The sequence below is a fragment of the Neolamprologus multifasciatus genome, chromosome 2 (assembly GCF_963576455.1).
Source record: "Neolamprologus multifasciatus chromosome 2, fNeoMul1.2, whole genome shotgun sequence".
Taxonomy (NCBI): Eukaryota; Metazoa; Chordata; class Actinopteri; order Cichliformes; family Cichlidae; genus Neolamprologus; species Neolamprologus multifasciatus.
In genome coordinates this window covers 28300578-28323870 of record NC_140440.1, presented here as the reverse complement: position 1 = coordinate 28323870, position 23293 = coordinate 28300578, and the positions used below count along the sequence as shown (strand labels likewise).

The following is a 23293-nucleotide window of genomic DNA, read 5'->3' as shown; positions in this document are numbered from 1 at the left end:
GTAAGAACTAAATTATTCCTGTTCACTCAGACACGCCCACAATCACACAATTCCAAAATACTGTGAGTTATTTAAAAGATTTTTATACGTACGTTAATAAAATAACACTTTATTTGAAGTTACGCCATCACCGACACTGGCATCGTAGTATTTATTGTCGCATTTCTTTGTTGAATCATCCAAACAATATATATTCAGTAAGGTCACTATTCTCATTCAGGTGAAACACCGCAAGTTTTACATTTCAAATCACCAAGCAGTATTGCAGGTGCTAAAGTTTGCACTCCATTTTCAAAGTAAGACAGATAATCAGGTTTCAAATCTCAAATTATTAATTGTATTCATCTGAAATGACAAAGCAAGAAATCCATTTTTTCATTACACTTAGTCGTTTACAATTAGACTTACAGACTTATAGTAAGTAAACTTAAAAACTGCTTTAATTTAAACAAAACGCCACCAAAAAACCCCAAACAAAACAAAAAAGACACTGTTACGTGGATTGGTTGTCAAGAAAAAGACAATAACTCCCTACAGCTACGGATATGTCATGGGGCAAGTTTTGTAAACTTTTTAGTACCATAGACAGCGAAATATGCAGACGAAAGAAAGGACACCGCAAAAGTCTAAACTACAGCCACAGCGACTTTTTTATCTTAACTTAAACCAGCCTACTACAAAGAAAATATTTTGTAGTACAGTGTGTAAAGTTTTATTTCACTGTTAATTATCATAATAATTGGAGGGGAATAATAAACGTAAATTAGTCATCGGCCTTACCTTCTCTTTGTTAGGCAAAGTCTGAGTCCTGGTAAAAGTGTCTCCACCGTTAATACTGATCAGTTCTGCGTCTACGGGTGGAAACGGGGCCGGGAAAACCACTACGTCACTCTTGAGCGTGTCTGAGCTGAAACACACGTCATACTGCTGAGTAGCTTTCGAGTAAGACCAGCTCCCGTCAGGGTGGGTGGTGATCATGGGGGCGCTGTACCTGCTGAAAGTGCCGTCTGTCCTGTGGCATCTGACTGCTATTAAAGTGATGAGGCTGAGCAGAAAGATGATGGATACCGACACAATGGCGATCAGCAGGTACAGGTTCAAATCCGAGAAGCTGTCCTCCTTTACAGGCACATGTCTGAACTGAGTCTGGATTTCAGCCGTGCTTTCAACCACCACCACATCAATCGACACAGTCACTGACAGGGAGGGTTCTCCGTTATCAGAGACCAAGACCACCAAGGGATGAGTTTTGATGTCATTGTCACTCATTCTCCTTTTAGTCCTGATCTCCCCGGTGCTAGTCCCGATCCTGAACAAGTTGTTTCCTTTGGGCTCAGACAGGTGATAAGAGAGCAGCGCATTGTATCCAGAGTCTGCGTCTACAGCCCTGATCTTTGCCACAAAGTATCCCGCTTCAGCAGAATAGGGGATGCTCTCACTGTTAACGGAGCCGTGCTGAGAGTAAGGAGCGAGAATTGTTGGATTATTATCATTTGCATCCAGAATTAAGACTTTAACAGTCACGTTGCTGCTGAGCGGAGGAACACCAGAGTCTGTGGCCTGAACTTTAAATTGAAACATTTTCAACTCCTCGTAGTTAAAAGGTTGTAGAGTGACTATACCTCCAGTTTCTGAGTTAATGCTGATCATTGTAGAGAGCGGCCCTGCGTTATCACTGACTAATGAATATCTCACCTGCCCGTTTTCGCCAGCGTCAGCGTCAGTTGCACATACTGTTTTTAAAACAGTCCCGACAGGACTGTTTTCTACCACATATATATTAATTATGGTATCTCCAAACAAAGGTGCGTTATCATTTACATCAGAAACCTGAATAGTAACTACACTGGTGCTAGAGAGAGGGGGGCTGCCTTCATCAGTAGCTGTAATAGTGATATTGTAGTGCGACACAAGTTCCCTGTCTAGAACGCCATCAATGACCAAAGAATAATAATTTTTATAATTTGTCTCCAATTTAAAGGGGACCGAATTCAATATCTCGCATTTGACTTCACCATTTTTGCCCCCGTCTTCGTCGAGAACCGAAACAAGTGCAATAGCAGTGCCACTTTCAGCGTCCTCCTTAACTGTACTGAGCAGTGACGTCACGCTGATGTCGGGGGCATTGTCATTTAGATCCACCACCTCTACGAGTACTTTACATTGTGCTGTTAGCGGAGGATGGCCTTTGTCCGTGGCCTGCACACGGATTTCAAAAGCAGGGTTTGTTTCAAAGTCAATAGTTCCTTTAACTGTTATTATTCCTGTTTGCATATCAATTTCAAAAATTTCTAATACATGATCCTGATCTTTCGAATTAAGTAAATATACGATGTCTTTGTTTGCACCCTCGTCAGCATCAGTTGCAGTCACTGTTACTACTGTAGTGCCTGATGGTGCATTTTCTTTAATACTTGTTTTATACAACGATTTTTTAAAAGTTGGGATATTATCATTTATATCCAACACATTAATTATGATCTCTGACGTGCCTGATTTAATAGGTGTCCCTCCATCTATAGCCGTCAGTGTGAGTTTAATTACAGCCTGCTTTTCTCGGTCTAACGCTCTCTGAAGAACTATCTCTGCCGAAACACTGTCCCCTTTGTGCACCGCTAAAGAAAAATGTTCATTCTGGTTCAGCTTGTAAGTGTTAACACCATTTTTCCCCACATCGGCGTCGTAAGCCGACAGCACGGGGAACGTAGCTCCCGGCAACACGCTCTCTGCAATGTCTATAGTTTGAGATTTGGCACTGAAAGACGGGGGGTTATCGTTTACGTCAAGAATATTGACTTCAATACGGTAAAGTTTCAGCGGATTGTTTATCACAGCCTCCACGTTTATTGTGCATTTTGTAGCTTTAGCGCAGAGCTCTTCCCTGTCTAGTCTCTCACTCACGTAGAGAAACCCTGTCTTCGAATTTACATCGAAATGCTTCCTTTTTGATCCAGTAACAATCTGAAACATACGTGACTCCAGATCCTGTACATTTAGGTTCAAATCCTTGGCGAGATTTCCAACGGAAGTCCCCAGGTTCACCTCCTCAGACACGGAATATGAGAGCTGAGTGGATACCGCTCCCCAGTTATACTCCAAGACAACAAGCATCAGATATATCCCAAAGGACGCCTTTCTTCTCGGCAGATACATAATTCCATACAACATAGATCCTTATGTCGATCTGTTTTTCGCCTTTTTGCGGCGAAATGTATTTTGTGAGACTAAAGTAAATGCCAGTGCATTTTTCTCAAGCCTCCCCACTTCGTCCTGCCTCTCATTCTAACAAAGCACAGACAAAATGATCCTTCTATTGTGGGAGGGGCCTTCAACCATCAGCGATCAGCCGGCGGTATTACGGTCTAGACTGTCGCCCCATGGTCATTTTAAGTAACTACAGTTAAGGAATGAATGCAATCAAATCCTGCTGTTGTGTTTGAAATAATAAGACTTGTTCTTAATCGAGTCACTCGCACCTTCTTTCTTTATATTGTGAGATCCTAATAGTACAGTATAATGTAATCGCCACATATTTCAGAACCATGGAGAGAGTATCATTATGTTGATGCAGGCACTCATTAGACCTTATTTATTTAACCTTATACCAAGGGACACGCTGTTAAAAGACTTTCAGAACTGAGCCTTGGTTATTTCTAAACAAATTACAAATGATAACATAAACAGGCTTCATAAGTCAACAAATAGACATAGTTGAAAATGTGATTTTTTTTGTTATGCTTCCAAACTTTTTAACTTCTAGCCACAGCTTTAATCCAGGAAAAAATCTATTACTGTATATTAATTTAATTTAAAAGTGAATGGATAACATGTATATTTACAAACAAAAGTTTATATCAAGGCTACTTGAAAAACAAAGCAAAACAACACAAAACCTGACTCTAAGTTTTGTTAAATGGAAGTGCTTATTTTAAATCTTGATCATTTTGATTCAAGTACAGTGAGTTTAGTTACTGTTTGATACATTTCGCTTTTGTGTGATTTGTTTCAAAATGATTGTTGGCGCTGTAACTAAGTTTAAGAATATAATCCAGCCACTGTTATCATCGTCAATGCCCTGTACCAACACAGAGCAGAGCAGCTATCTGAACGCTACCCCAACAGAGGTCGATTATCTTGTTAATAATTTCACCTCCTCACTACGTACGACTCTGGATACTGTAGCTCCAGTGAAAACTAAGGTCTCTAATCAGAAGTACCTGACCCCGTGGTATAATTCTCAAACACGTACCCTAAAGCAGATGACTCGTAATCTGGAGAGGAAATGGCGTGTCACAAATTTAGAGGATCATCATTTAGCCTGGAGAAATAGTTTGTTGCTTTATAAGAAAGCCCTCCGCGAAGCCAGAACAGCTTACTACTCATCACTGATTGAAGAAAATAAGAACAACCCCAGGTTTCTCTTCAGCACTGTAGCCAGGCTGACAAAAAGTCAGAGCTCTGTTGAGCCAACCATCCCTTTAACGTTAACTAGTGATGACTTCATGAACTTCTTCACAAATAAAATTTTTATCATTAGAGAAAAAATTACCAATAATCATCCCACAGATGTAATATTATCTACAGCTACTCTTAGTTCCATTGATGTTAAGTTAGACTCTTTTTTTCCAATCGATCTTTCTGAGTTAACTTCAATAATTACTTCCTCCAAACCATCAACGTGTCTTTTAGACCCCATTCCTACAAAACTGCTCAAAGAAGTCCTGCCATTGATTAATTCTTCGATCTTATATATGATCAACCTATCTCTAATAATCGGCTATGTACCACAGGCCTTCAAGGTGGCTGCAGTTAAACCTTTACTCAAAAAGCCATCTCTAGACCCAGCAGTCTTAGCTAATTATAGGCCAATCTCCAACCTTCCTTTCATATCAAAAATCCTTGAAAGAGTAGTTGTCAAACAGCTAACAGATCATCTGCAGAGGAATGGTTTATTTGAAGAGTTTCAGTCAGGTTTCAGAGTTCATCACAGCACAGAAACAGCTTTATTGAAGGTTACAAATGATCTTCTTATGGCCTCTGACAGTGGACTCATCTCTGTGCTTGTCCTTCTTGACCTTAGTGCAGCATTCGATACTGTTGACCATAATATTCTATTAGAGCGATTAGAACATGCTGTAGGTATTACAGGTATTGCACTGCAGTGGTTTGTATCATATCTATCTAATAGACTCCAATTTGTGCATGTAAATGGAGAGTCCTCTTCACACACTGAGGTTAATTATGGAGTTCCACAGGGTTCGGTGCTAGGACCAATTCTGTTTACATTATACATGCTTCCCCTAGGCAGCATCATTAGAAGACATAGCATACATTTTCACTGCTATGCAGATGACACCCAGCTCTATCTGTCCATGAAGCCAGATAACACACACCAATTAGTTAAACTGCAGGAATGTCTTAAAGACATAAAGACTTGGATGGCCACTAACTTTCTGCTTCTTAACTCAGATAAAACTGAGGTCATTGTACTCGGCGCTGAAAAGCTTAGAAATATGGTATCTAACCAGATTCTTACTCTGGATGGCATTACCTTGGCCTCCAGTAACACTGTGAGGAACCTTGGAGTCATTTTTGACCAGGATATGTCCTTCAACGCACATATTAAACAAATATGTAAGACTGCGTTCTTCCATTTGCGCAACATCTCTAAAATTAGAAATATCCTGTCTCAGAGTGACGCTGAAAAACTAGTTCATGCATTTATTACTTCCAGGCTGGACTACTGCAATTCATTATTATCAGGATGTCCAAAAAACTCACTGAAAAGCCTTCAGTTAATCCAAAATGCTGCAGCAAGAGTACTGACAGGGACTAGAAGGAGAGAGCATATTTCTCCTGTTTTGGCTTCCCTTCATTGGCTTCCTGTTAAATCCAGAATTGAATTCAAAATCCTGCTCCTCACATACAAGGTCTTAAATAATCAGGCCCCATCTTATCTTAATGACCTTGTAGTACCATATCACCCTATTAGAGCACTTCGCTCCCGCTCTGCAGGCCTACTTGTTGTTCCTAGAGTATTTAAAAGTAGAATGGGAGGGAGAGCCTTCAGTTTTCAGGCCCCTCTTCTGTGGAACCAGCTTCCAGTTTGGATTCAGGAGACAGACACTATCTCTACTTTTAAGATTAGGCTTAAAACCTTCCTTTTTGCTAAAGCATATAGTTAGGGCTGGACCAGGTGACCCTGAATCCTCCCTTAGTTATGCTGCAATAGATGTAGGCTGCCGGGGGATTCCCATGATGCATTGAGTTTTTCCTTTCCAGTCACCTTTCTCACTCACTATGTATTAACAGACCTCTCTGTATTGAATCGTATCTGTTATTAATCTCTGTCTCTCTTCCACAGCATGTCTTTATCCTGTCTTCCTTCTCTCACCCCAACCGGTCGCAGCAGATGGCCGCCCCTCCCTGAGCCTGGTTCTGCCGGAGGTTTCTTCCTGTTAAAAGGGAGTTTTTCCTTCCCACTGTCGCCAAAGTGCTTGCTCATAGGGGGTCATATGATTGTTGGGCTTTTCTCTGTATCTATGAAGCGCCTTGAGGCGACATTTGTTGTGATTTGGCGCTATATAAATAAAATTGAATTGAATTGAATTGAAAATTGTCATGTCAAAGGCCAGATGTTCTAAAGACTGCAAAAAGAGCCCAGGGGAAATGTCAGCGAACAGTCCCTTACAGACCATTTGAATGACAACAAGCTAAAAGTTATTTGTTTTCTCCAGAAACCCTCAAAATATATTGTATAGCTCATGTCTAAACTTTTACCATAAAGGTTTCTACAGTAACACTTTTTTTACCCTTTGACATAAAACACAGATACAAAAACTATGAAATATGAATACAATATAAAATTAATAAATGGAAAATTAACTAGACTTTTGAACAAAACATGAAGTAGAAATTTTTATTGTATGTTACAGCTCACCTTAAATTATCTAAGGTTCAGCCTTACCTTTTCTTTGTTAGGTAAAGTCTGAGTCCTGGTAAAAGTGTCTCCTCCGTTAATACTGATCAGTTCTCCATCTACAGGTGGAAACGGGGCGGGGAAGACCACTACGTCACTCTTGAGCGTGTCTGAGCTGAAACACACATCATACTGCTGAGTAGCTTTTGAGTAAGACCAGCTCCCGTCAGGGTGGGTGGTGATCATGGGGGCGCTGTACCTGCTGAAAGTGCCGTCTGTCCTATGGCATCTGACTGCTATTAAAGTGATAAGGCTGAGCAGAAAGATGACGGACACCGACACAATGGCGATCAGCAGATACAGGTTCAAATCTGAGAAGCTGTCCTCCTTTACAGGCACATGTCTGAACTGAGTCTGGATTTCAGCCGTGCTTTCAACCACCACCACATCAATCGACACAGTAGCTGACAGGGAGGGTTCTCCGTTATCAGAGACCAAGACCACCAAAGGGTGAGTTTTGAGGTCATTTTCACTCATTCTCCTCTTAGTCCTGATCTCCCCGGTGCTGGTTCCGATCCTGAACAAGTTGTTTCCTTTGGGCTCAGACAGGTGATAAGAAAGCAGCGCATTGTATCCAGAGTCTGCGTCTACAGCCCTGATCTTTGCCACAAAGTATCCCGCTTCAGCAGAATAGGGGATGCTCTCACTGTTAACGGAGCCGTGCTGTGAATATGGCGCGAGAATCGTGGGACTGTTGTCATTTTCATCCAGGATTAAAACGTTGACAGTGACGTTGCTGCTGAGCGGAGGAACACCAGAGTCTGTGGCCTGAACTTTAAACTGGAATGTTTTTAACTCCTCATAGTTAAAAGACTGAAGGCTGATTATGTCCCCAGTCTCTGAGTTGATGTTTAATAATGTAGATAGTGGCACTGAGTCACTGCTGCTTTGTAAAAAGGAATAGCTCACCTGACTATTTTGATCAATGTCTGCATCAGCTGCTGTCACTGTTTTAATAACTGCTCCTACTGGACTGTTTTCTCTCACGTAGATGTTGATCACACTTTCTGAAAACTGAGGTTTGTTGTCATTTACATCTGACACATGAACAGTTATAACACTCGTGTTGGAGAGAGGTGGGCTGCCCTCATCAGTAGCAGTGATGCTGATGTTGTACTGAGGTGCAGTCTCTCGGTCAAGAGGACCGTCCACAACTAATGAATATGAATTCTTGTAATTTGACTCCAATTTAAAAGGAACGTTATTGGAAATTTTACACGTCACCATCCCATTTTTACCTCCATCTTTATCAAATACTGAAACAAGAGCAATGGCTGTGCCAACTGATGCATCCTCTTTAACAGTGTTCAACAGTGATGTGACTGAAATTTCAGGTGCGTTGTCATTAACATCTAATACTTCAACCAGTAATTTAGCATGTGAACTCATAGGTGTGGAAGCTCCATCACTGGCTTGTACTTGAAGTTCAAAAGCATTATTTTCTTCAAAATCAATATTCCTTTTGCTCGTTATAGTCCCTGTTTGTTTATTTATAGAAAACACATCTGTTTGTTTCCCACGACCAACTTCACTGAATAAATAAATCACCTTTCCATTTTGTCCTTCATCTAAATCAGTCGCATTTAATGTAATTATTGATGTGCCTATTTTAACATTTTCATAGACTCTGGCTTTATACAACCTTTGGCTGAAAATCGGAGGATTGTCATTAATATCTAATACATTGATTATTATAGTCATACTTCCGGATTTAGCAGGTGTTCCTCCATCGATGGCAGTCAGTGTGAGCTTAATCACAGACTGTTTTTCTCTGTCTAAAACTGTCTGAAGCACCAACTCAGGAGTTACACCCTCTTCTTTATGTGTAGTCAATGAAAAATGTTCATTTTGACTCAGCTTGTAGGTATTTACGGAATTTTTTCCCACGTCCGCATCGTGTGCTTGATGCAGAGGAAATTTCATTCCCGCCGCTGTGCTTTCAGAAATGTCGATTTCTTGCGACGTGCGTTTAAATGAAGGGGAATGATCATTCACATCTAAAATAATAATTTCAATACGGTACAGTTTCAGTGGATTATTAATAACAGCTTCTACACTGAGTGAGCATTTGGCGTCATTACCACAAAGCTCCTCTCGATCTATTCTCTCGTTAACATAGAGGGCTCCAGTTTTTAGATTTACCTCGAAATATTTCCTCTTTGATCCAGCAACGATTTGAAACATGCGGGGCTCCAAATCCTGGACACTAATGCTCAAATCTTTCGCGATATTTCCGACAACAGTCCCCAGATTCACCTCCTCTGAGACGGAGTAAGAGAGCTGCCCAGAAACCTTTTCCCAGTAACAATCCAGCAGCACGAAGACGAGATATATCCACACACAGCTCGATCTGCTCGGTCCAGTCATAATTATGTTCAAGGAGAAAAAGCATAAAAATTGACACGGTGTGTAACGGCACAAATAGAAAAAAATCAATAGGTCTATGGCAGAATATCAGCGTTTCTCGTACCGTTCTCTTTCGCCCTCTGATTCTCTTTGTCTGAATCGCCTGATAAACATAATCGTCATTTGAATCTGGGAGGAGCCCCGAGCCATTCAAAGAGGAAGCTCAAATGTAAAAGTCTGCAATGTCCCCGTGTGGACATTTGCGAGAACTACACACATTATCAAATGCGCTAATACACTTGACCCTCATGAACGAACAGTCAAATATTAACCCCAATGTAAGACGTTGCCATCATGATTATGTATGCCATTCTGCTATTCTGTGTTTTTATGAATGCTATTTCTGTTGGAAGCTAACTTAGAAGTAAAGGTAAAAAAAAGTGAACCGTCTTATTGCGATTAAGGAGATTTAAAACAAACAAACAAATAAACAACAAAAAAAATAAATAAGGAGGGACATTAATTAATCATCCGAACACTTTTTTTCTATATTCTTTTGCTAATTTGAATGTTTCTGTGTTTATTAGAGCATCATCACAGCTACATTGTGAGTGATTTTCACGTTACAAAACCAGTATAATTTAGACATAAAAGTGGAGCAAGCCCACATTAACATATTCTCCCTTTTAAAAATGACACGAACAAAAAACGTTGCATTTTTATACACATTCAGTATTCGTTAATATTTTCTCTATATTTTCTTTAATTAAATCGAATAACGGATTTTTTTTGTTCAAAATGCTCAATTGAATATGTAAATCACAACTCAACCTTGAAGAGCAATGATAACCTTTTCTACACTGCACAAGATATGTATCAATTTATCAGTCAAAGTACACACATATCCTAAGATCTTCAAGAAAAAAAGAAAAAGGAAAAAACACAGTACCGCAAATGGTGAACTACACGTTGAAATATCTAACAGATAGACAGCTGTGATTTAGATGAGAACTCATCATCAAATACACAGCATCTGACAGTTCTAGTTTAAATCACTAGATACACCATGCTAAGATAAGAAGAAAAATGGACCATTTAAACTGCAATGACGAGCAATGACAATGTGCGAGTATTTAAAAATTTCATGGACTCACCTTTTCTTTGTTAGGTAAAGTTTGAGTCCTGGTAAAAGTGTCTCCTCCGTTAATACTGATAAGTTCGCCATCTACAGGTGGAAACGGGGCGGGGAAGACCACCACGTCACTCTTGAGCGTGTCTGAGCTGAAACACACGTCATACTGCTGAGTAGCCTTAGAGTAAGACCAGCTCCCGTCAGGGTGGGTGGTGATCATGGGGGCACTGTACCTGCTGAAAGTGCCGTCTGTCCTGTGGCATCTGACTGCTATTAAAGTGATGAGGCTGAGCAGAAAGATGACGGACACCGACACAATGGCAATCAGCAGATACAGGTTCAAATCCGAGAAGCTGTCCTCCCTTACAGGCACATGTCTGAACTGAGTCTGGATTTCAGCCGTGCTTTCAACCACCACCACATCAATCGACATAGTAGCTGACAGGGAGGGTTCTCCGTTATCAGAGACCAAGATCACCAAGGGGTGAGTTTTAAGGTCATTGTCACTCAATCTCCTCTTAGTTCTGATCTCCCCGGTGCTGGTTCCGATCCTGAACAGGTTGTTTCCTTTGGGCTCAGACAGGTGATAAGAAAGCAGCGCATTGTATCCAGAGTCTGCGTCTACAGCCCTGATCTTTGCCACAAAGTATCCCGGTTCAGCAGAATAGGGGATGCTCTCACTGTTAACGGAGCCATGCTCAGAATATGGTGTGAGAATCGTGGGACTGTTGTCATTTTCATCCAGGATTAAAACGTTGACAGTCACGTTGCTGCTGAGTGGAGGAACACCAGAATCTGTGGCCTGAACTTTAAAATGGAACGTTTTTAACTCCTCATAGTTAAAAGACTGAAGGCTGATTATATCTCCAGTCTCTGAGTTGATGTTTAATAATGTAGATAGTGGCACTGAGTCACTGCTGCTTTGTAAAAAGGAATAGCTCACTTGACTATTTTGATCAATGTCTGCATCAGCTGCTGTCACTGTTTTAATAACTGCTCCTACTGGACTGTTTTCTTTCACGTAGACGTTGATCACACTTTCTGAAAACTGAGGTTTGTTGTCATTTACATCTGACACATGAACAGTTATAACACTCGTGTTGGAGAGAGGTGGGCTGCCCTCATCAGTAGCAGTGATGCTGATGTTGTACTGAGGTGCAGTCTCTCGGTCAAGAGGACCGTCCACAACTAATGAATATGAATTCTTGTAATTTGACTCCAATTTAAAAGGAACGTTATTGGAAATTTTACATGTCACCATCCCATTTTTACCTCCATCTTTATCAAATACTGAAACAAGAGCAATGGCTGTGTCAACTGATGCGTCCTCTTTAACAGTGTTCAACAGCGATGTGACTGAAATTTCTGGTGCGTTGTCGTTAACATCTAATACTTCAACCAGTAATTTAGCATGTGAACTCATAGGCGAGGAAGCTCCATCACTGGCTTGTACTTGAAGTTCAAAAGCATTATTTTCTTCAAAATCAATATTCCTTTTGCTCGTTACAGTCCCTGTTTGTTCATTTATAGAAAACACATCTATTTGTTTCCCACGACCAACTTTGCTGAATAAATAAATCACTTTTCCATTTTGTCCTTCATCTAAATCAGTGGCATTCAGTGTAATTATTGATGTGCCTATTTTAACATTTTCATAGACTCTGGCTTTATACAACCTTTGGCTGAAAACCGGAGGATTGTCATTAATATCTAATACATTGATTATTATAGTCATACTTCCGGATTTAGCAGGTGTTCCTCCATCGATGGCAGTCAGTGTGAGCTTAATCACAGACTGTTTTTCTCTGTCTAAAACTGTCTGAAGCACCAACTCAGGAGTTACACCCTCTTCTTTATGTGTAGTCAATGAAAAATGTTCATTTTGACTCAGCTTGTAGGTATTTACGGAATTTTTCCCCACGTCCGCGTCGTGTGCTTGATGCAGAGGAAATTTCATTCCTGCCGCTGTGTTCTCAGTAATGTCTATTTCTTGCGACGTGCGTTCAAATGAAGGGGCATTATCATTCACATCTAAAATAATAATTTCAATACGGTACAGTTTCAGAGGGTTATTAATAACAGCTTCTACACTGAGTGAGCATTTGGGCTCATCACCGCAAAGCTCCTCTCGATCTATTCTCCCGTTAATATAGAGTGCTCCAGTTTTTAGATTTACCTCGAAATATTTCCTCTTTGATCCAGCAACGATCTGAAACATGCGGGGCTCCAAATCCTGGACATTGATGCTCAGATCTTTCGCGACATTTCCGACAACAGTCCCCAGATTCACCTCCTCTGAGACGGAGTAAGAGAGCTGCCCAGAAACCGTTTCAGAGTAACAATCCAGCAGCACGATGACGAGATATATCCACACAGAGCTCGATCTTCCGGGTCCAGTCATAATTACATTCAACAAGAAAAGGTGTAAAATAGTCACGGCGTTTATCATGAAACAATCAAACCTCAGAAAAAACCAAAGGCGCCCACGTTTATTCTGGCACATTTCCTATAAACATAATCAGTGTTCAGTTCCGTTCTCGTTCGCCCTCTAAATCTCTTTGTCTGAATCGCCTGAGAGACATCATCATCCACTGAATCTGGGAGGAGCACCGAGACCCTACGGAGAGAATTTAAATGTGATGGTCTACAATGTCCCCGTGTGGACAATCGGAAGGACTGCACTCAACTTCCAATATGTCATGGCACTTCAGTTCTAGAGCAGTTTAGATGCCAGTCTACTGCTTTTACGCTGAAACATTCACCACGGAAACATTGTGACCGCATGTCATTCCACTCATTTTTCAGGAAGGTCTTTTCACACTAAAGCTAACTTAAGAAAACTGCTGAGCGATTTTCCTGTAACTAAAGAGCTTTGAAATTCGAAGACAATTTCCGACACAAATAAAATCGATAAACGTTTTTTTTTTTTTCGTTTTTCAGGGTTCATCAAATTAGTCTTTTTTCACGTCTATGGAGTCCTATCACACACAAAGTCCAGGGATACTGAATATAAAAATTGCGATTTAATCTGAAAATACTCTACATGAATACAAAAAAACACGTCTGCCTCATTATTTGCTGATTGAAATTTTCATTAATGCATTCCACACGTTTCTGGGAGTAACATGCATGATTTCTCGACGCTCCTTACCGTTCTCAGTTAGAACGTCACGCTGGCAACACAAAAATCAATTTAAAAATCCAACGTAAGACATTAAAAGTAGAGTTTTATTCTACTGTGCTACGTTGAAGACTACCGTGTTCCAAACCCCACAAGAGAGATGGATGCACCAAATCCCCAAGTGTTCTGAAATTTGCAAGGAAAAAAATATGATCCAGCAGGCATCACTAATTTAGATGGGAAAAGCATCACAAGAAACCAAAGTTACAGTTTATTCCAAGGTACTACACTCGTAGTATTTCTGTATTTAAGTCAAATTGCAGATTTTTTCCCCTACTCGGGCAGGATAGACCAAAAATTAGATAGCCTAAGAAAACTTTATCCATTGACCGTTAATTTACACACATCACACAAGATGCGCAATTAGAAATACTTAATTCATCCATATTCTTACCTTTTCTTTGTTAGGTAAAGTCTGAGTCCTGGTAAAAGTGTCTCCTCCGTTAATACTGATCAGTTCGCCATCTACAGGTGGAAACGGGGCGGGGAAGACCACTACGTCACTCTTGAGTGTGTCTGAGCTGAAACACACGTCATACTGCTGAGTAGCTTTAGAGTAAGACCAGCTCCCGTCAGGGTGGGTGGTGATCATGGGGGCGCTGTACCTGCTGAAAGTGCCGTCTGTCCTGTGGCATCTGACTGCTATTAAAGTGATGAGGCTGAGCAGAAAGATGACGGACACCGACACAATGGCGATCAGCAGATACAGGTTCAAATCCGAGAAGCTGTCCTCCTTTACAGGCACATGTCTGAACTGAGTCTGGATTTCAGCCGTGCTTTCAACCACCACCACATCAATCGACACAGTAGCTGACAGGGAGGGTTCTCCGTTATCAGAGACCAAGACCACCAAGGGGTGAGTTTTGAGGTCATTGTCGCTCAATCTCCTCTTAGTCCTGATCTCCCCGGTGCTGGTTCCGATCCTGAACAGGTTGTTTCCTTTGGGCTCAGACAGGTGATAAGAAAGCAGCGCATTGTATCCAGAGTCCGCGTCTACAGCCCTGATCTTTGCCACAAAGTATCCCGGTTCAGCAGAATAGGGGATGCTCTCACTGTTAACGGAGCCATGCTCAGAATATGGTGTGAGAATCGTGGGACTGTTGTCATTTTCATCCAGGATTAAAACGTTGACAGTCACGTTGCTGCTGAGCGGAGGAACACCAGAATCTGTGGCCTGAACTTTAAACTGGAATGTTTTTAACTCCTCATAGTTAAAAGACTGAAGGCTGATTATGTCTCCAGTCTCTGAGTTGATGTTTAATAATGTAGATAGTGGCACTGAGTCACTGCTGCTTTGTAAAAAGGAATAGCTCACCTGACTATTTTGATCAATGTCTGCATCAGCTGCTGTCACTGTTTTAATAACTGCTCCTACTGGACTGTTTTCTTTCACGTAGACGTTGATCACACTTTCTGAAAACTGAGGTCTGTTGTCATTTACATCTGACACATGAACAGTTATAACACTCGTGTTGGAGAGAGGTGGGCTGCCCTCATCAGTAGCAGTGATGCTGATGTTGTACTGAGGTGCAGTCTCTCGGTCAAGAGGACTGTCCACAACTAATGAATATGAATTCTTGTAATTTGACTCCAATTTAAAAGGAACGTTATTGGAAATTTTACATGTCACCATCCCATTTTTACCTCCATCTTTATCAAACACTGAAACAAGAGCAATGGCTGTGCCAACTGATGCGTCCTCTTTAACAGTGTTCAACAGTGATGTGACTGAAATTTCCGGTGCGTTGTCATTAACGTCTAATACTTCAACCAGTAATTTAGCATGTGAACTCATAGGCGTGGAAGCTCCATCACTGGCTTGTACTTGAAGTTCAAAAGCATTATTTTCTTCAAAATCAATAGTCCTTTTGCTCGTTACAGTTCCTGTTTGTTCATTTATAGAAAACACATCTTTTTGTTTCCCACGACCAACTTTGCTGAATAAATAAATCACTTTTCCATTTTGTCCTTCATCTAAATCAGTGGCATTCAGTGTAATTATTGATGTGCCTATTTTAACATTTTCATAGACTCTGGCTTTATACAACCTTTGGCTGAAAACCGGATGATTGTCATTAATATCTAATACATTGATTATTATAGTCATACTTCCGGATTTAGCAGGTGTTCCTCCATCGATGGCAGTCAGTGTGAGCTTAATCACAGACTGTTTTTCCCTGTCTAAAACTGTCTGAAGCACCAACTCAGGAGTTACACCCTCTTCTTTATGTGTAGTCAATGAAAAATGTTCATTTTGACTCAGCTTGTAGGTATTTACGGAATTTTTCTCCACGTCCGCATCGTGTGCTTGATGCAGAGGAAATTTTATTCCTGCCGCTGTGTTCTCAGAAATGTCGATTTCTTGCGACGTGCGTTCAAATGAAGGGGAATTGTCATTCACATCTAAAATAATAATTTCAATACGGTACAGTTTCAGAGGGTTATTAATAACAGCTTCTACACTGAGTGAGCATTTGGGCTCATCACCGCAAAGCTCCTCTCGATCTATTCTCTCGTTAACATAGAGGGCTCCAGTTTTTAGATTTACCTCGAAATATTTCCTCTTTGATCCAGCAACGATCTGAAACATGCGGGGCTCCAAATCCTGGACATTGATGCTCAGATCTTTCGCGACATTTCCGACAACAGTCCCCAGATTCACCTCCTCTGAGACGGAGTAAGAGAGCTGCCCAGAAACCGTTGCAGAGTAACAATCCAGCAGCACGAAGACGAGATATATCCACACAGAGCTCGATCTGCCGGGTCCAGTCATAATTACATTCAACAAGAAAAGGTGTGAAATAGTCACGGCATTTATCATGAAACATTCAAACCTCAGAAAAAAACAAAGGCGCCCACGTTTATTCTGGCACATTTCCTATAAACATAATCAGTGTTCAGTTCCGTTCTCGTTCGCCCTCTAAATCTCTTTGTCTGAATCGCCTGAGAGACATCATCATCCTCTGAATCTGGGAGGAGCCCCGAGACCCTACAGAGAGAATTTAAATGTGATGGTCTACAATGTCCCCGTGTGGACAATCGGAAGGACTGCACTCAACTTCCAATATGTCATTACACTTCAGTTCTACAGCAGTTTAGATGCCAGTCTACTGCTTTTACGCTGAAACATTCACCACGGAAACATTGTGACCGCATGTCATTCCACTCATTTTTAAGGAAGGTCTTTTCACACTAAAGCTAACTTAAGAAAACTGCTGAGCGATTTTCCTGTACCTAAAGAGCTTTGAAATTCGAAGACAATTTCCGACACAAATAAAATCGATAAATAGTTTTTTTTTCGTTTTTCAGGGTTCATCAAATCAGTCTTTTTTCACGTCTATGGAGTCCTATCACACACAAAGTCCAGGGATACTGAATATAAAAATTGCGTTTTAATCTGAAAATACTCTACATGAATACAAAAAAACACGTCTGCCTCATTATTTGCTGATTGAAAATTTCATTAATGTATTCCACACGTTTCTGGGAGTAACATGCATGATTTCTCGACGCTCCTTACCGTTCTCAGCAAGAACGTCACTCTGGCTACACAAAAATCAATTTAAAAATCCAACCCAAGACATTAAAAGTATAGTTTTATTCTACTGTGCTACGTTGAAGACTACCGTGTTCCAAACCCCACAAGAGAGATGGATGCACCAAATCCCCAATTGTTCTGAAATTTGCAAGGAAAAAAATATGATCCAGCATGCACCACTGATTTAGATGGGAAAAGCATCACAAGAAACCAGAGCTAGATACAGTTTATTCCAAGGTACTACACTCGTAGTATTTCTGTATTTAAGTCAAATTGCATATTTTCTTCCCAACTTGGGCAGGATAGACCAAAAATTAGATAGCCTAAGAAAACTTTATCCATTGACCGTTAATTTACACCCATCACACAAGATGCGCAATTAGAAATACTTAATTCATTCATATTCTTACCTTTTCTTTGGTAGGTAAAGTTTGAGTCCTGGTAAAAGTGTCTCCTCCGTTAATACTGATCAGTTCTGCATCTACAGGCGGAAACGGGGCGGGGAAGACCACTACGTCACTCTTGAGCGTGTCTGAGCTGAAACACACGTCATACTGCTGAGTAGCTTTAGAGTAAGACCAGCTCCCGTCAGGGTGGGTGGTGATCATGGGGGCGCTGTACCTGCTGAAAGTACCGTCTGTCCTGTGGCATCTGACTGCTATTAAAGTGATGAGGCTGAGCAGAAAGATGACGGACACCGACACAATGGCAATCAGCAGATACAGGTTCAAATCCGAGAAGCTGTCCTCCTTTACAGGCACATGTCTGAACTGAGTCTGGATTTCAGCCGTGCTTTCAACCACCACCACATCAACAGACACAGTAGCTGACAGGGAGGGTTCTCCGTTATCAGAGACCAAGACCACCAAAGGGTGAGTTTTGATGTCATTGTCACTCATTCTCCTCTTAGTTCTGATCTCCCCGGTGCTGGTTCCGATCCTGAACAAGTTGTTTCCTTTGGGCTCAGACAGGTGATAAGAAAGCAGCGCATTGTATCCAGAGTCTGCGTCTACAGCCCTGATCTTTGCCACAAAGTATCCCGCTTCAGCAGAATAGGGGATGCTCTCACTGTTAACGGAGCCGTGCTGAGAATATGGCGCGAGAATCGTGGGACTGTTGTCATTTTCATCCAGGATTAAAACGTTGACAGTGACGTTGCTGCTGAGCGGAGGAACACCAGAATCTGTGGCCTGAACTTTAAACTGGAACGTTTTTAACTCCTCATAGTTAAAAGACTGAAGGGTGATTATATCCCCAGTCTCTGAGTTGATGTTTAATAATGTAGACAGTGCGACTGAGTTAATTTTGCTTTCCATAAAACTGTAAGTCACTTCACCATTTTTGTTCATATCTGCATCAAAGGCGGTTACCGTTTTAAGAATTGTCCCCACGTGGCAGTTTTCTTTAACATAAATGTTAAGTATCGATGATGAGAACTGAGGCGCGTTATCATTAACATCAGAAACTTGAATAGGGACAATACTGGTGCTTGAGAGCGGGGGACTACCGCCATCCCTTGCTATTATGGTGACGTCGTAGCTAGAGACGGTCTCTCGGTCTAGGGTGGCAACCACTATCAATGAGTAATAATTTTTATAGTTTGCTTCCAATTTAAAGGGAGCATCTTCATCTACAGTACAATGCACTTCACCGTTCTTACCGCCATCTTTGTCTACCACCGAAACAAGTGCAACAGCGGTGCCTACTTTTGCATCCTCCTTCACAGTATTCAGTAGTGACGTCACAAAAATCTCAGGCTCATTGTCGTTTAGGTCCAACACTTCAACCAGCACCTTACAGTGAGCGGACATCGGAGGTTGGCCTTTATCACTGGCCTGTGCACGAATCTCAAAGACGGGGTGTTCCTCAAAATCCACATTTCCTTCCACCGTCAGTGTGCCCGTGTTCGGATCGATTTTAAAAATTTGCAGCACGTGATCCTGCTCCTTTGTGCTAAGAGTATATATGATTTCTTTGTTTGTTCCTTCATCTGCATCTGTAGCATTTAAAGTCAGGACTGTAGTGCCTATCGGTACGTTTTCAAACACACGCACTTTATACAACGACTTTGCAAACACTGGTGTGTTATCATTAATGTCTAAAACATTAATCATAATATCTGATGTTCCAGACTTCGGTGGACTTCCATCATCTAAAGCTGTTAACGTGAGCTTAATCAGAGGTTCCTTTTCTCTGTCTAAGACTTTCTGTAACATTAACTCAGTCGAAATACTCTCTCCTGATTTGCTTATTGCTAATGAAAAATGTTCATTTGAGCTCAGCCTGTATGTGTTGATGCCGTTCTTTCCAACATCTGCATCGTAGGCCTGCAGAAGGGGGAATTTTATCCCGGGTAATGTGCTTTCGGGAATGTCTATATTCTGTGATTTTGCAATGAAATGCGGAAAATTGTCATTGACATCAAGAATATTAATCTCTATACGGTATAGCATTAAAGGTTCGTTTATCACAGCCTCGACAGTTACGGCACATCTCACAGCTTTCCCGCAGAGCTTCTCTCTGTCTATTCTCTCATTCACGTAGAGGACTCCCGTCTTCGTATTTACCTCGAAATATTTTCTTTTTGATCCTTCAACAATCCTGAACATACGGGTCTCCAAATCCGGTATGTTTAAATGTAAATCCTTGGCGATATTTCCAACAACTGTTCCCGAGTTTACCTCCTCTGAGACGGAGTAAGAGAGCTGCCCAGACGCTTCATTACAACAATAATCCAGTATCAGAAGTATTAAGTATATCAACGAAAAGCAGTTGCGCCACGATAAAGGCATATTTCCGTTCAGCACAACACGGCATAAATTCGAATTTGAAATTCCTATAAAAAAAATCGAACAAATGTAGTACATATACCACCAATTTTCAGACCAGACGGGTGGCTGTCGCAATGTACCCACACCTACTACTCTCTTTGTTACAACACCGTGTGGACTGTCTCTGGGAGGAGCGTTAAACACAAAACGGAAGCTGTCGTGTTACGGTCTATACCGTCTCCTTGTGGTGACTGTGATTATCCACACCTACTGGCTCATGAAAAATAACAAAATTGATATAATTTTTCTTTCTGTGATACAAAGATAGTTAAGAGTGCATTACAGCTTACAAAGAGACAACCCAGTGAAAGCCCAGATGCTCAATCAATGAGATGATCGCGAAACTAAACTAGTTGTCATTTCAGGACCAAGGAGAGCACCGTTTGACTTTTCATCTGGATGGAAGAGACTATATGCTGTGTAGTTAAAGGAAAGTAGCTAAAGAAAAATGAATAGTAAAATATAAAATCAGACAAAATAATGGAGCAAATGTATAATATTTCACACATTTCTGTTGCACAAATGAATTTAAAGGTACAGAATTTCTAACAACAGTGATTAAAAAAATAATGAAGCAGTCAAGACCACTCCTATGTCAGTTGTTAAATATTTTCTGTTAAAAACAGTAACTGAAAAGCATCACGCTATGGAAACTGAGAAGGGAGAGACCAAGAGAAGGGATCTGTAGATTTTATGGACTCACCTTTTCTTTGTTAGGTAAAGTCTGAGTCCTGGTAAAAGTGTCTCCTCCATTAATACTGATCAGTTCTCCATCTACAGGTGGAAACGGGGCGGGGAAAACCACCACGTCACTCTTGAGCGTGTCTGAGCTGAAACACACGTCATACTGCTGAGTAGCTTTAGAGTAAGACCAGCTCCCGTCAGGGTGGGTGGTGATCATGGGGGCGCTGTACCTGCTGAAAGTGCCATCTGTCCTGTGGCATCTGACTGCTATTAAAGTGATGAGGCTGAGCAGAAAGATGACGGACACCGACACAATGGCGATCAGCAGATACAGGTTCAAATCCGAGAAGCTGTCCTCCTTTACAGGCACATGTCTGAACTGAGTCTGGATTTCAGCCGTGCTTTCAACCACCACCACATCAATCGACATAGTAGCTGACAGGGAGGGTTCTCCGTTATCAGAGGCCAAGACCACCAAGGGGTGAGTTTTGATGTCATTGTCACTCATTCTCCTCCTAGTCCTGATCTCCCCGGTGCTGGTTCCGATCCTGAACAAGTTGTTTCCTTTGGGCTCAGACAGGTGATAAGAAAGCAGCGCATTGTATCCAGAGTCTGCGTCTACAGCCCTGATCTTTGCTACAAAGTATCCCGCTTCAGCAGAATAGGGGATGCTCTCACTGTTAACGGAGCCATGCTCAGAATATGGCGTGAGAATCGTGGGACTGTTGTCATTTTCATCCAGGATTAAAACGTTAACAGTCACGTTGCTGCTGAGCGGAGGAACACCAGAGTCTGTGGCCTGAACTTCAAACTGGAATGTTTTTAATTCCTCGTAGTTAAAAGACTGCAGACTGATTATATCTCCAGTCTTAGAGTTTACATTTACCATTGTCGAGATTGGCAAGGAATTACTTTTACTCTCAACAATGGAATAGCTTACCTGTCCATTTTGATCAATATCTACATCCAGTGCAGATACTCGTTGCAGAGTAGCTCCCAGTGGACTGTTTTCTTTTAAATACACATTGAACACAGTGTCTGAAAACTTAGGGGGGTTGTCATTGACATCTGAAACATAAACATTAAAATCTTTTGTACTTGTGAGAGCTGGGATTCCATCGTCTTTAGCTATGATAGTGATATTATATTGAGAATGACTCTCTCTGTCTAGCTGACCATCTACTACCAAGGAGTAGTAATTTTTATAATTCGTTTGTAACTTAAAGGGGCTTTCACTTTTAATATCACAGTGGACTAGTCCGTTTTTACCCCCATCTCTGTCCACGACTGACACAAGTGCAATAGCAGTACCTATTTTTGCATCCTCTTTTACAGTGTTACTGAGGGTGGTTACAGATATTTCAGGGCTATTGTCATTTAAATCCACTACTTCTATTAATACTTTGCACTGTGCTGTCATTTGAGGAGAGCCTTTATCAGAAGCTTGCACGCGGATTTCAAAAGCCGGGTGCTCTTCAAAGTCAATCTTCCCCTTAACTGTCAACAATCCCGTGTGCTCATCAATTTGAAATATATTGAGAACATGGTCTTGGTCCTTGCTGCTTAGTGAATATGAAATTTCCCCGTTAGGCCCTTCATCACTGTCCGTCGCCGTCACAGTTATCACTGATGTGCCTGGCGGCGTGTTTTCAGTGACACTTGTTTTATACAGTGGTTTGGTAAATATTGGGACGTTATCATTATTGTCTAAGACATTGATTATTAACTGTGAGGTTCCGGATTTCGGTGGTGTTCCGCCGTCTACAGCAGTCAGCGTGAGTGTTATTACTGATTGTTTTTCTCGGTCTAAAGGTTTCTGGAGGACTAGTTCAGCAGATACACTCTCTCCTTTATTCACTGCTAATGAAAAGTGTTCATTTGCACTTAATTTGTACATACTGATGCCATTTTTCCCCACATCGGCATCAAAGGCTGACAATACAAGAAATTTAGTCCCGGGTAATGTGATTTCTGCTATTTCAATACTTTGCGAGTCAGTACTGAAAGCTGGATAATTATCATTAACATCTAGAATATTTATTTCTAAGCGATATAGCTTGAGTGGGGCATTTATCACAGCCTCCACGCTCTGTGTGCATTTCGTGGCCTTTCCACAGAGCTCCTCTCTGTCTATCCTATCACTGACAAAGAGAACGCCCGTCTTTAGATTTACCTCGAAATATTTTCTCTTTGATCCGCTAACGATCTGAAACATGCGAGACTCCAGCTCATGGACATCTAGGTTTAGATCCTTGGCTATGTTTCCTACAGAAGTCCCTCGATTCACCTCTTCTGATATCGAGTAAGAGAGCTGCCCGGACACCGTTTCCGAATAAAAATCCAGCAGGACAAAAAACAAGTATATCACCGCAGGACTTGTGTTAATTGAAGCCATAATCCAAAAGGACATCAAACCAACTTTAAACGGGTCCCGTTTATGTCAAATATTGACAGGAAATGTAATCAAGTTTCTTCTGTTTCATCCTCAGCGCAGATCATGCTCGAGCCTTTTCTCCGTGCTTCTGTGTTTCTTTGTGTCACAGCCCAACAAGACATCATTACGTTATTAATCTGGGAGGGGCCTCGGGACTTATGTCTCTGA

General features: G+C 41.3%; 2 protein-coding genes and 3 pseudogenes across 15 annotated transcripts in view; all 5 read right to left on the bottom strand.

The window, feature by feature from the left end:
- LOC146524618 (protocadherin alpha-C2-like) overlaps nucleotides 1-23293 on the bottom strand; it is a 216634-nt gene that overhangs the window by 74918 nt on the left and 118423 nt on the right. Inside the window, exon 1 of one of the 14 annotated variants that reach the window (XM_085173971.1) lies at nucleotides 17587-20043. The exons of the other annotated variants lie outside the window; for them this stretch is intronic. Within the exon in view, the coding sequence (XP_085030097.1) occupies nucleotides 17587-20043 (2457 nt within the window). Of the gene's footprint in view, nucleotides 1-17586; nucleotides 20044-23293 lie in introns of those variants that run through there. 14 annotated transcript variants of the gene reach the window in all.
- On the bottom strand, nucleotides 163-4033 carry LOC146524637 (protocadherin alpha-8 pseudogene; annotated as a pseudogene).
- On the bottom strand, nucleotides 6599-13305 carry LOC146524636 (uncharacterized). Its single transcript, XM_085135094.1, has 2 exons — nucleotides 10476-13305; nucleotides 6599-9435 (listed from the first exon to the last, which is right to left on the bottom strand). Exons 1-2 carry the CDS (start codon nucleotides 12958-12960, stop codon nucleotides 6947-6949), a joined length of 4974 nt encoding a protein of 1657 aa, XP_084991220.1. The 5' UTR covers nucleotides 12961-13305; the 3' UTR covers nucleotides 6599-6946.
- On the bottom strand, nucleotides 13431-17580 carry LOC146524635 (protocadherin alpha-10 pseudogene; annotated as a pseudogene).
- LOC146524634 (protocadherin alpha-3 pseudogene) lies at nucleotides 20699-23281 on the bottom strand (annotated as a pseudogene).

Excerpts from the sequence above, each read along its gene's own strand:
- LOC146524636 (XM_085135094.1), bottom strand. The coding sequence starts at position 12,960 with ATGTGCCAGAATAAACGTGGGCGCCTTTGGTTTTTTCTGAGGTTTGAT. Across the intron at positions 9,436-10,475 it reads ACCTAACAAAGAAAAGGTGA|GATATTCTGCCATAGACCTA; the intron begins GTCCATGAAATT and ends ACGAGAAACGCT.